Genomic DNA, 10,999 nt, shown 5'->3' with positions numbered 1-10,999 from the left:
TTTTTTTTTTTTTTCCTCAAGACAGGGTTTCTCTGTGTATCCTTGGCTGTCTTGGAACTCATTCTGTAAACCAGGCTGCTGGCCTCAAACACAGAGATCCATTTGCCTCTGCTTCCCAGTGCTGGGATTAAAGGTGTGCGCTCCACCGCCTGGCTAAAAATAATCTTAAAATAGTGTAACAGTATGAAATATAAAACAGAGGAAGCTTCTGTTCTAGATTAAGATCCTGCACAAGGCTCCAACAGACCATAATAAAAATCAAAATAGAGTCACTCACAATGAAGCTCACCAAATTGAAATCTAGCCATTTATCTTGCCCAAGAAATCCCGATTACAGTCAGGCCGGACCAGCCAGTTTTTAACTAGCACGATGACATTCCCACTGCTAGTTACCTTTCACAAAAGAAGGAGCATGTTGTTTTGTGAAACCAGGCATCACTCTGCAGCACAGACTAGCCTCATTGCTGAATTATGAAATAGAAAATTAAGCCAGGAGCAAGGGGTGCAGTTAAAAGAGCGATTGCATAAGTCCCTGGGTTCAATCTTCAACAAAAATACACAAACTAAAGTTCGAGGCTGTGGGGATGACAGAATAGGTTAGTCTTCCAAGAAGGGGAAGAATCTTTAGGAAAGTACTAGGCTTATCTGGTTAAAGGTGACGGTGGATTCTGCCCTTATTTTAATTATAGTTTTGTTGTTGTGGTTGAAACCACGGTCTTGTGTACATTGAGTAGACAATCTACCAACCTTAGCTCCTGTCCTCCTGTAGAAAATATTTGTGGGTCAGCAAGAGGGTAAAGAAGTTTGCCCCCGGGACCAGACATGAGTTCAATACCCAAAAACTCATATAGTGGAAGGCGAGAACCAATTCCTGCAAGCTGTCCAATGATGACATACCATGTGAGCGCTGTGGCACGTGTACACCGGCCCTCATAAATAATGTAATAAAATAACTAAGTGTAATAAAAACTTCAAAATAGATCATTCTTCTTTTAAAACATTAAGTACAATGTGCATGAATCCCAGCACTCGGGAGGCAGAGGCAGGCGGATCTATGTGAGTTCATGGCCAGCCTGGTCTACAAAGCAAGTTCCAGCTCAGCCAGGCCTATTACACAGCGAAATCCTGTCTTTTAAAAAAAAAAAAAAAAAAAAAAAAAAATGCACGATTTACCCTCATTACTGAGTTTTGGGTGCCCCCTTAAATTCTGTACCCAAGGTACTGTCTCACCCAGATCCCTGTGCTGATGGACGGGGTTGAAGGTTAATATTTTCCCTGTTCTGACACGAACAGGGCCACACCAGTTCAACACCTGACTTAAAAATAAGGGGTTAGAACCAGGATAACAGAGACTTACAGATTCTGGGCTTCTGATTGGCTGGGACAAAAATCACTCAAGACAGAAGACACCCTATCAAAAGGCAACGGCAGCAGAACATTGCGTCATCAGCGAGCGACAAGTTTTACGTAAAGTAAGCTCCTTTCTAATTGGCTCTCTTTTCCAAAAGCAACTGAAACGGCGTTGAGGATTCGCTTTCCTTTAAATCCTAGACTTCCGGTATCTGCAGCGACAAGGAAGACTGGGGAGAAATGGGTTAAGTTTTGAAGTTCGGGCGCTCTGGAGGCGTGGCTTTGGGAGCTGGGGGCGTGGTTCTCTTTGGGGGCGGGGCTCTATCGGAGTTCGAAGTGGAGCGTCGAAGTTGAGCTTTCCCAGAGTGCGGGAGGCGAGGTTTGGGGCGGGGCCACAGTGATGGGCGGGCCCAGAGGACCGCCCCCGGCAGGTTGTAGATCGGCGCTCAGCATTTGGAGTCCCTGCGAGCCTTTCCGCCGGCCGGTTGCCGTTCTCAGCCATGGCTCTGCGCTGCTGGCGCTGGTGGCATTGGTCTGCGTGGCCTGGGGTCCGGTCGCCTTCTTCCAGGAGCATCCCGAGTAGGAGCAGGGCTGTTGGGGCTGCACCAGGGCGAGGGGAGGCCTGTGATCAAGAGCAGGGGTCCGAGGGGTGAAGCTGAAGGTGTTCTTGCGGGAGAAGTGGGAGTGGTGTACAGAGGAGTCTGTGCAGTGAGGTGGGAGGCGTCCTGGATAAAACACGGGTCACTAAAGACGAAAAGGCTAGATCATGAGGTCCGCATGTGTGATACGAGGTGAATGGGGCGTGACAGGGAAGTGAGGATATGAGCGAAAGAGTTCTGCGGAAAAAGAAAGGATAGGAAAAAGCGAGATAGAGACGTGATGGAGATATGAAGATGTGGAATCATACAGGGAGCCCCACTAGAAAAATGAAGTGCTGTGTAGGACAGATTCCAGGGCCAAGGGGGTCTGGCGTAGGTTAGCGCAGGCTAGCGTGCTCATAGGTGAGGTGTGGGGTTCTGGATAAAGACAGCCCCTGGCATTCAGATGAAGTGGTGAAGCTTTGAGGAACAGAAAGAGGAAGATGCAGGTGAGGGGCAAGCTGCGATTGGACAGGATTGGTGTGGTGGTTAGAGCGTGTTGGTTTAACCTTGCTGTCGCCTCCTCTGCCCAGCCCCAGGCTTCTGCCGGCAGTTCTCCACACAGGAGAAGACCCCTCAGATCTGCGTGGTTGGCAGTGGCCCAGCTGGCTTCTACACTGCCCAACACCTGTTAAAGGTAAGCTCTCTCCCCGGGCTCCTTTTTTACCTTTCACTTCTTGCCCCAGTTCTGTGGGTAGGCTCCAGCCCTTTGGTTTGCCTGGGATAAGGAAAAACTAAACTTCCAGCTCACCTAAGCTGTATCCTTTCTACCTGACTCCACCCCTCAATCTGGGGTTCCCATCCTAGGTTCTTAGCTGTGAGAGAAATGTGTTTGTCCCATGGTTGGTGGTTAGTGGCAGTGCTGGCTGCTTCACCAAGCAGGGAAGGCTTTGTTTTGTTTTCTTCAGTCTTGTGGGGTGGCTTTATCCTCCCCTTATCTTCTTCTGCATTTCTCCATCTCCAGCATTCTACTTCTCAAGGCTATCTCGTCCTAAGCCTTGCTACCCTCACCACAGCCCCAGCTTTCCCCCCACCCCCGTGCCCATTTTCTCCCGTTAAAGGCCAAGGTCTCAAAGCTTTCAGTATTAATCTTGTCAGACAGGGCTCCAAGGTCTGTCAGACCTTCAGCCAAAAGAGGAAGGGGGAGGGGCTGGAGAGAAGACTCCGTGGTTGTCCCACAGAGGATGGGAGTTGGGATCTCAGCACCCACATAGTGGCTCACAACTCCAGCTCCAGGGGATCTGATGTCCTCTTCTGGCCTCTGCTTGCACCTTTAGGTATGTGCGCGTGCACACACACAACTAAAAATAATAAAAGTATACTTTTAAAAAAGAGTAGGGGATACTAGGATTGCCTGAGCAGAGACAGTGTCTGAGCTTTAGAAGGGTTGTAATATCTACAAGACAGGAGACAGAGCGATTATATTGATAATACATAGAGATACTTGTGAGGTAGCGTGACCTGCTGGCCTGGTTTACCCAGAGCTGATACTAGGAAGGTCTCTTGGAGACCTTTGCTGAGAAGTGACCTATACATGACTCTATAGATGATTACCATGATACATGCAGGACAGTGTGGCCAGAAGTTGCTCTCTAGAATGTACATGTGAGATGCACTGAAGACCGTGTGTGGGCTTTGGCGAGCTCCCTGATGTGTGAAGTCAGCCTGGAATGCAAGGCCAGATGAAGGTCAGCCTGGGCTCTGTGATGGAGACTCAGCCACTGATGGAGGACAGCCTGGGCTCTGGGATGGAGACTCAGCCACTGATGGAGGACAGCCTGGGCTCTGGGATGGAGACTCATGGGTTTTTAGGGTCGGGGCGGCAGAGGGGGTAGGTGAGAGGTATGGTTGGTATCTGGAAGAGTTTCTTGTAAGGGGCACTGGCTGTGTTAGCTGAGGGTGAGGGAATAACCCTAGAAGGTGGGGTTCCTAGGGTCTTTTCAGCAGGCCAGATCTTGACCTATAGGCGTGTGGATGTATTTTCTTGTGCTCCTTGACCTGACATTCTAGTGTGAGGTGGCTGGTTTGCAAGATATTTTCAAGCTTAAGCTAGGCGACCCCTAACCTAGTCTGAGCTGCATTTTGTGGAAGACATGAGCACAGAAGAGCAGGAGTTGCCTCAGGCGTGGGGACTTCTGTGGGCAAAGGCCAGAGGAAGGAAACATCCCTTTGGCATCATTTCAGAGCCTATTCCAGAAGTCAGTGGGTGTCTGAGGGTGACGAGGTGAGGGCTAAGGAGGCAGCTGGACCCCAGGTCGCAAGGTTCCTAGAAACCGTGGACCACGGACCAAGACTTGGGTGGTTTTCTTTGAGCATTCTCCATATTCCCTGCTGGAGGAGTCTTGTTTAAACGAGCATTTCTGGGCCCAGCACAGATTTAGTCAAACTCTATGACTAGAACCTTCAGAATCAGCAATTTTAAGATTCCCCCCCCAGGGGAGTGGAGGATCCTAGTATCCACAGACGCGGGCACCCTGGGGAGGGGTGGAGGATCCTGGCATCCACGGCCACGGGAAACTGCTTTCCTCAAGCATCTTAAGCAGAGGTTCTGAGTTTGGTTCCCAGAACCCATGTCAGGTGGCTCAGCCACCAGCAACTCCAGAGGCCCCAAGCCCGTCTTCTGTCCCTTCAGGCATCTGTACTTATGTGCTTATATCCCTCCCCCCACATACACCTAATTTATAAAATATATTTATAAAAATATATTTAAGAAAGGAAAAAGAAGGAACCCTTCCTTGGGGGTTGTGAATGAGAGATAAGCATTCTCCCAGTGTGCTGCACCCTGGCCTGTTTTCCATTTGGAATAGTCTCCCAGAAGGGTAGACTTAAGCAAAACTGTTTGCCCAGGAGCAAGAGAGTGGAGGTAACGATGGGGAACTGATAGGACAAGGTGAAAGGGGAGCTCCAGGGGCTGAGATGGAAGCGGACACAGAAGTAGAGGGGAAAGGGTAGGGGACAAAGAATGTATGGTTCTGAGATCTCAGGATGAGGTAAAGAGATGGGTGAGAGGCTGTGACAGAGAAAGCTACAAGACTGGAAGTCACAGGAGGCAGTGGGTAAGACGTCTCTAGGACATCCTGAGTGTATGTCCATGAAGAACAGAGGACCCCAGACCAGAAGTGCCCCCAGAACCTGTCCTTTTTAGGAAAAGGGACAGAGAAGCAGCAGTTGGCAGGAGGAGAGAGGTTTCATGAAAGATGCCTTTGTGTGTGAGATTAGGAGCTACTGTGAGGTGGGCTGGGGAAGAACCTTGTGCCCAGAAGGAAGACTCCCTTTGTAGCAGGGTGGAGTGGAAGCTGGAGACAGTGAGGTCAGGTTGTGTCAGGGATGCCCAGCAGGCCCAGCAGTTTCAACTTTGCCCTGTGGCAATGAGAGAAGCACGGGGAGGTGTTTGAACCAGAAATGACATGTTCCAGGGACAGTCAGAGTTTTAATGATCCCGAATGAGTGCATTGTGTCCTCCCACTGGGGGAGCGCGGGCTGAGAGCCCTGACTCACTCAGCCTTGAGTGTGGCCCAGAGGGACAGGACATTCTACTGCACGGAAGTGTGCTGGAGCTTTCCCTGTGGCGGCCACTTAGCTTCGGAGCTGGGCCTGGCTCTGGCTGTTGACTTCATGGCCTGAACTCTTGTGGGTTCAGATTCCATGGAGTTTGAGAGAGCTGATTTGGGAGGTCACCTCTGGGCTGGCCAAGGATAAAACAGGCAGCTGGGCTAGAAGGCTGGATTTAGGGTGGGTGGTGGAATGGGGGGGAGCAGAATTTGGGCAAAGGCTGGCAGGTGTGTAGGCAGGAACTCAACTGCCTTGAGTCCTTTTGAACTGGGTGGGATAGAGCAGGGTGCAGGGTGTGTCACCTCAATTCCCCAACTCTGTCACTGTCCTTCCCCAGGGCCCAACCAGGCCCATGCTGTTGGTGGCAACAGAGCCACACCAAGCTTGTCTGGCCAATTCCAATCTCATACCGTCCCTACACCTTGCAAAGTGCCCTGGGAGGACAGGCTGCACGGGGCAGCTGGAAGTGGAGAGTAGGCCCCTGCCACTCCCTCTGCCCCACATGCCCCAGCTGTGCCCCGACTCTGTGCCTTGCTGATCTCTGTCCCAATGGCATCATCTCAGAAACTAAGCTAAGGCAGGTTCTCAAAGATGGCGTCTCAGGTCACATGACCAGCATTTCTAGAAGGTGCAGGTCTCCATCTGACCCTAGGATTAAGCCATGATACTCACTTCCGGCTTCTCACATTCTCCATTGGACGTCCTTGAATCTGACCTCAGCTTGTCTCACTGCTTACGCTCCTCCAGAGCCCTTGTCTGGGCGGAAGGAGAGCCAGCGCCTTCTGTTTGCTTGTGGATGGTGGGAGCCCGTCTCCTCGGCCATCTGAGCTGAGTTTTCTTGCTCTGTGTGGGGAAGGGAGGCCCTGTGGGACCCCAGCCTCACTCTAGAACCCACCAGTTGTGATTTTCTCCCAGCACCATACCCAGGCCCATGTTGACATCTACGAGAAGCAGCTCGTGCCCTTTGGCCTGGTACGCTTTGGTGTGGCACCTGACCACCCTGAAGTCAAGGTGGGTGTCTTTCAGTGTGGGGGGTGGTGTTGGAAAGAGAAAAAATGAGGAGGACCGAGAGGCTCCCTGGAGCATCAGAATGACCCTCGGCTCCATCCCACGGCTCATGGGGTGGTGGTGGGACATGCCCCCAGGAGCTGTCCTGTCTTCTAATGTTCCTCTCGCCATGCTGCCTGGCAGAATGTCATCAACACGTTTACACAGACAGCCCGCTCAGATCGCTGTTCTTTCCGGGGCAATGTGGAGGTGGGCAGGGATGTGTCCGTGCCAGAGCTCCAGGAAGCCTACCATGCGGTGGTGCTGGTGAGTGTCTGTGTGGTGGGGGTGGATGTGAGGGGAGGGGAGAGGCTGATGGGAGACAAATGGGACGGGAGGCAGGTAGGTACTGAGGCCTCCGGCCTGGGTGGGAGCTGCATCTTTCCTCAGAGTTACGGAGCAGAGGACCACCAGACCCTGGACATTCCTGGTGAGGAGCTGCCTGGCGTGGTCTCAGCCCGGGCCTTTGTGGGCTGGTACAATGGTCTTCCTGAGAACCAGGCTGTGAGTTTGGGGAGTGCCCTTGCTGCTTCTGGCTGGTGTCAGGAGCATCCCTGGGGTGTTAGAGTTTGAGGTCAAGGCAGGGAGGAGCGAGCTGAGGAGCTGTGAGCCATGGATGACTGAGGCAGGTCAGCCGTGGAGACCTGTGGGGTGGGGGAGGGGGCACGGCACAGAGTGGACTGCCTCAGGGGAGGGCAGCCTGGGGGCACAGCTGGACCTGGCCTAAAGGCGTCTGCAGATGAGATAGCCTGACTGGAGCTGGGGACAGGGACACCCCATTAAGACATTTCTCCTCCAGCTGGCATTGGATCTGAGCTGTGACACAGCTGTGATTCTGGGACAGGGGAATGTGGCTCTGGATGTGGCCCGGATCCTGCTGACCCCACCTCAGCACCTGGAGGTGAGAGGCAGGCAGCGGCTGGAGGGGCGGAGATGGGAGCCCAGGGAGCAAAGGCTGCTCCTGCCGGCGGGGTTCAGGTGTCATCCCTCCACACACCCAGCCTCTCTCCAGGAGCCCAGGCGGATGCCCTCACACTCCAGTGTGCTGCTGGACGTTCCACACACGTTCACCCTGTTTGGAACATCTGGACCCACGTCCTGCTGGTTCAGAGCTAACATTCCTCCCTCTTTCCATTCTTGGCCCTCCTATTCCTTCTGTGAAGAGGTCTTCCAGGCTGTCCTATTAGGTGTTTCTTCTGTAATATGGTCTCATGCCTAACCTTGCCTCACTACAGGTTTACATTCTGTGATGAGATTCTATTATCTGTCTCCCCATGAAATGAAAACTCTGTGGGTTTCTGAACTAGCCTGTTTGACTCACATAAGCCGCTCTTGCCCCCTTAAGTCCCTTGTCCTGTTCTGGACATGTTATCGATTGTGAGTGGGTAGAAGAATCAGTGGGAATCCTGTTGCATAGAAGGCATTTGCAGAGTTGGCGTCAATGCTCTATGTGGCCACCAGGGGGAGTAGTGGTATAGTTTTTGGGCCTTGACTTTTTCTGGATTGGAAAGGGAACAATACCAACTGGCCAGGGAGTCCCTTTCCCCAAGTCAAGCCGCCCTGCCCCCCCCTTTTGAGTCAAGGTCTCATTATGTAGCCTTGGCTGGCTTGGAACTACTGTGTGGATCAGGCTGGCCTTGAACTCACAGAGATCCGTGTGTCTCTGTCTCATGTTCCACGGTGCTTAGCCCTAAAAGCTTCATTTTTGTGCCAGAAAACAGACATCACAGAAGCTGCTATGGGGGTCCTGAGGCAGAGCCGGGTGAAGACTGTGTGGATAGTTGGCCGGCGTGGACCCCTGCAAGTGGCCTTCACCATTAAGGTACTGGGTCCAGCGCAGGAGGCGCCAGGGTCCCAAGAGGAGGCTTCCTTCCCCTTCTGTGTGTTGGGGTTACCACACAGCCCTGGGAGGGAGTAGCTGCTTCCCTGCATGAACAGGAGGGTGGGCAGGGCCCCAGGTCTGTTGGTCTTTCCCCACGCTGCTGACAGTCTATCCCACTAGGCCTGAACTCTGGTGGGTTCAGGATTACTCCGAGGTCTGGACCTGACCTCTTCCCTTGCCCCTCCCCCTACCTTCAAGGAACTTCGAGAGATGATTCAGTTGCCAGGAACCCGGCCCATTTTGGATTCTTCGGATTTCTTGGGCCTCCAGGACAGAATTAAGGGTGAGGGGCCAAGTCCAGCCCTCTAGCTCACAGGCTTGGGAAAGGTGACCAGCAGGGACAGCCCTGAAGTGTTCCATGTTGCTGACAGATGTCCCCCGTCCAAGGAGACGGCTGACAGAGCTGCTGCTTCGGACAGCCACAGAGAAGCCAGGGGCTGAAGAAGCTGCCCGTCAGGCACTGGCCTCCCGGGCCTGGGGCCTCCGGTTTTTCCGAAGCCCCCAGCAGGTGCTGCCCACACCAGATGGGCAACGGGTAGCAGGCATCCGCCTGGCAGTCACCAGACTGGAGGTGAGTCTCATGTTACCCAAACTCCCCCTTCTTAGGCTTCCCCCATCCCAACCTGGTGTTACCCACATTCTCAACAACAGGGTGTTGGTGAGTCCACTCGGGCGGTGCCCACGGGAGAAGTGGAGGACCTCCCTTGTGGACTGGTGCTGAGCAGCGTTGGGTATAAGAGCCGCCCCATTGACCCCAGTGTGCCCTTTGACCCCAAGCTTGGAGTCATTCCCAACATAGAAGGCCGGGTTGTGAATGTACCAGGTGAGAGGATATGAGACAACTGGGCATCCAACTGTGATGGGGGCTGGGCATCCAACTGTGATGGGGGCTGGGAGGCTGGGCATCCAACTGTGATGGGGGCTGGGCATTCAACTACAATGAGGAACTGGGCATCCAACTGTGATGGAGGCTGGGCATCTAACTACAATGGGGGCTGGGAGGCTGGTATCCCAAGACCACTCATCCTACAGTGATGGAATGTGTCTTAAGACAGGCCCCATTCCAGACCATAGCCTTCCCTCCTCCTGCCCTCCAGGGCAAGTTCTCAGGCAAGCTGGGACATCATTTAATAAAAGCTTACTGAGGCCTGTCGTGGGCCAGTGCTGACACTGGAGGGAGATAGCCCCTGTCCTTGGGAGCTTCTCTCTTCTTACCTACGTGCCCAACTTGTTGTTCACTGGTTCAGTAAATATTTCTAAGGGCCTGCTGAATTGTGATGAGCAAGTCTCAGCTCATGTCCCCAGCGAGCCTCTCATCCTCTGGAGACTGCGGAAAGGAGAATGCTTTGGGAAAACAAGAATCTATCGTGGGTCAAACGTAATGGTGCACACCGTTAATTCCAGAATTGGGAGGCAGAGGCAGGTGGATCTTTGAGTTTGAGGCCAGTCTGGTCTACAGAGTGAGTTCCAGGATAGCCAGAGCTACACAGAGAAACCCTGTCTTGAAAAACCACACACACACACATACACACACACACACACACACACACACACACACACACACACACACACTCTACCATGGTGAACCAGTGGCTATATTTGGCCCAGTCTGTAGATGAGAGACATGGGGGAATGTTTATGTATGTTCGTGCACACAATGCACGTGCATGAGAGAGTGTGTGTGTGTGTGTGTGTGTGTGTGTGTGTGTGTAGATTGAAATGCAGAATTGCCAGGCGGTCTCTTGTCCTTAGGCCTCTACTGCAGTGGCTGGGTGAAGAGGGGACCCACAGGTGTTATCACCACGACCATGACGGACAGCTTCCTCACCAGCCAGGTGTTGCTGCAGGACCTGAATGCAGGGCTACTGCCCTCTGGCCCCAGACCTGGCTATACAGCCATTCAAGCCTTGCTCAGCAATCGAGGTCTGAGTCTTATGTTAAGGTCTGGGAGTGGGGAGGGGCAGCTTATCTCTGAAACTTTACCCCTTGGTAGGAGGGTCTTGAGAAGCCTTCGTTTGTCTTTTTATCTGCCTTAGGGGTCCGGCCAGTCTCTTTCTCAGACTGGGAGAAGCTGGATGCTGAGGAGGTATGTCGAGGCCAGGGCTCTGGGAAGCCGAGGGAGAAGCTGGTGGATCCGAGGGAGATGCTGCAGCTGCTGGGGCGCTGAGTCTGGACCCCAGCCCCTGCCACGAAGAAAAAGAGCCTTGTGCAAGGATGAGGGGCCCAAAGCAGTTGGAGTTAGACTCTCCTCCCAGATACAGTGCCGACTGCCCTGACTTGGAGGCCGAGCTGCAGCCCTTCCAGGGACCGCTGAACTCTGCCTTCTGCAAGCTGATGTTGCCAGTGTGGGTCTAAACCACCGAGGGAACCCTAAGTTAGGGACTGATGGACATACAAGCTGACTCTACTTCCTTCCTGGTGAATTGGAGGGCTCCCAGAATGGGGGCACAGTGGAAATAAACAGCTATACCAAAGAGCCTTGGTTGATGACTCCTTTTTTGGGGGGAGGGTGGGAGGGAATCACTTCCTG

At 53.0% G+C, this 10,999-nt stretch overlaps 1 protein-coding gene across 1 annotated transcript; it reads left to right on the top strand.

Moving 5' to 3' along the window:
* Positions 1–1,709: 1,709 nt before the first annotated feature.
* On the top strand, positions 1,710–10,945 carry Fdxr (ferredoxin reductase). The gene is made up of 12 exons (XM_005350702.3): positions 1,710–1,929; positions 2,522–2,625; positions 6,456–6,551; positions 6,732–6,854; positions 6,978–7,091; positions 7,387–7,488; positions 8,302–8,409; positions 8,668–8,752; positions 8,841–9,040; positions 9,121–9,292; positions 10,222–10,392; positions 10,506–10,945. The coding sequence occupies exons 1-12, from the start codon at positions 1,851–1,853 to the stop codon at positions 10,634–10,636; spliced, it is 1,485 nt and encodes a 494-aa protein (XP_005350759.1). The 5' UTR covers positions 1,710–1,850; the 3' UTR covers positions 10,637–10,945.
* Positions 10,946–10,999: the final 54 nt, after the last annotated feature.

This window comes from Microtus ochrogaster, chromosome 7 (genome assembly GCF_000317375.1).
Source record: "Microtus ochrogaster isolate Prairie Vole_2 chromosome 7, MicOch1.0, whole genome shotgun sequence".
In the NCBI taxonomy this organism is placed as follows: domain Eukaryota; kingdom Metazoa; phylum Chordata; class Mammalia; order Rodentia; family Cricetidae; genus Microtus; species Microtus ochrogaster.
This window is presented reverse-complemented; position numbering and strand designations above follow the sequence as displayed.

Excerpts from the sequence above, each read along its gene's own strand:
- Fdxr (XM_005350702.3), top strand. The coding sequence starts at position 1,851 with ATGGCTCTGCGCTGCTGGCGCTGGTGGCATTGGTCTGCGTGGCCTGGG. Across the intron at positions 2,626-6,455 it reads CTGCCCAACACCTGTTAAAG|CACCATACCCAGGCCCATGT; the intron begins GTAAGCTCTCTC and ends ATTTTCTCCCAG. Across the intron at positions 6,855-6,977 it reads CCTACCATGCGGTGGTGCTG|AGTTACGGAGCAGAGGACCA; the intron begins GTGAGTGTCTGT and ends ATCTTTCCTCAG.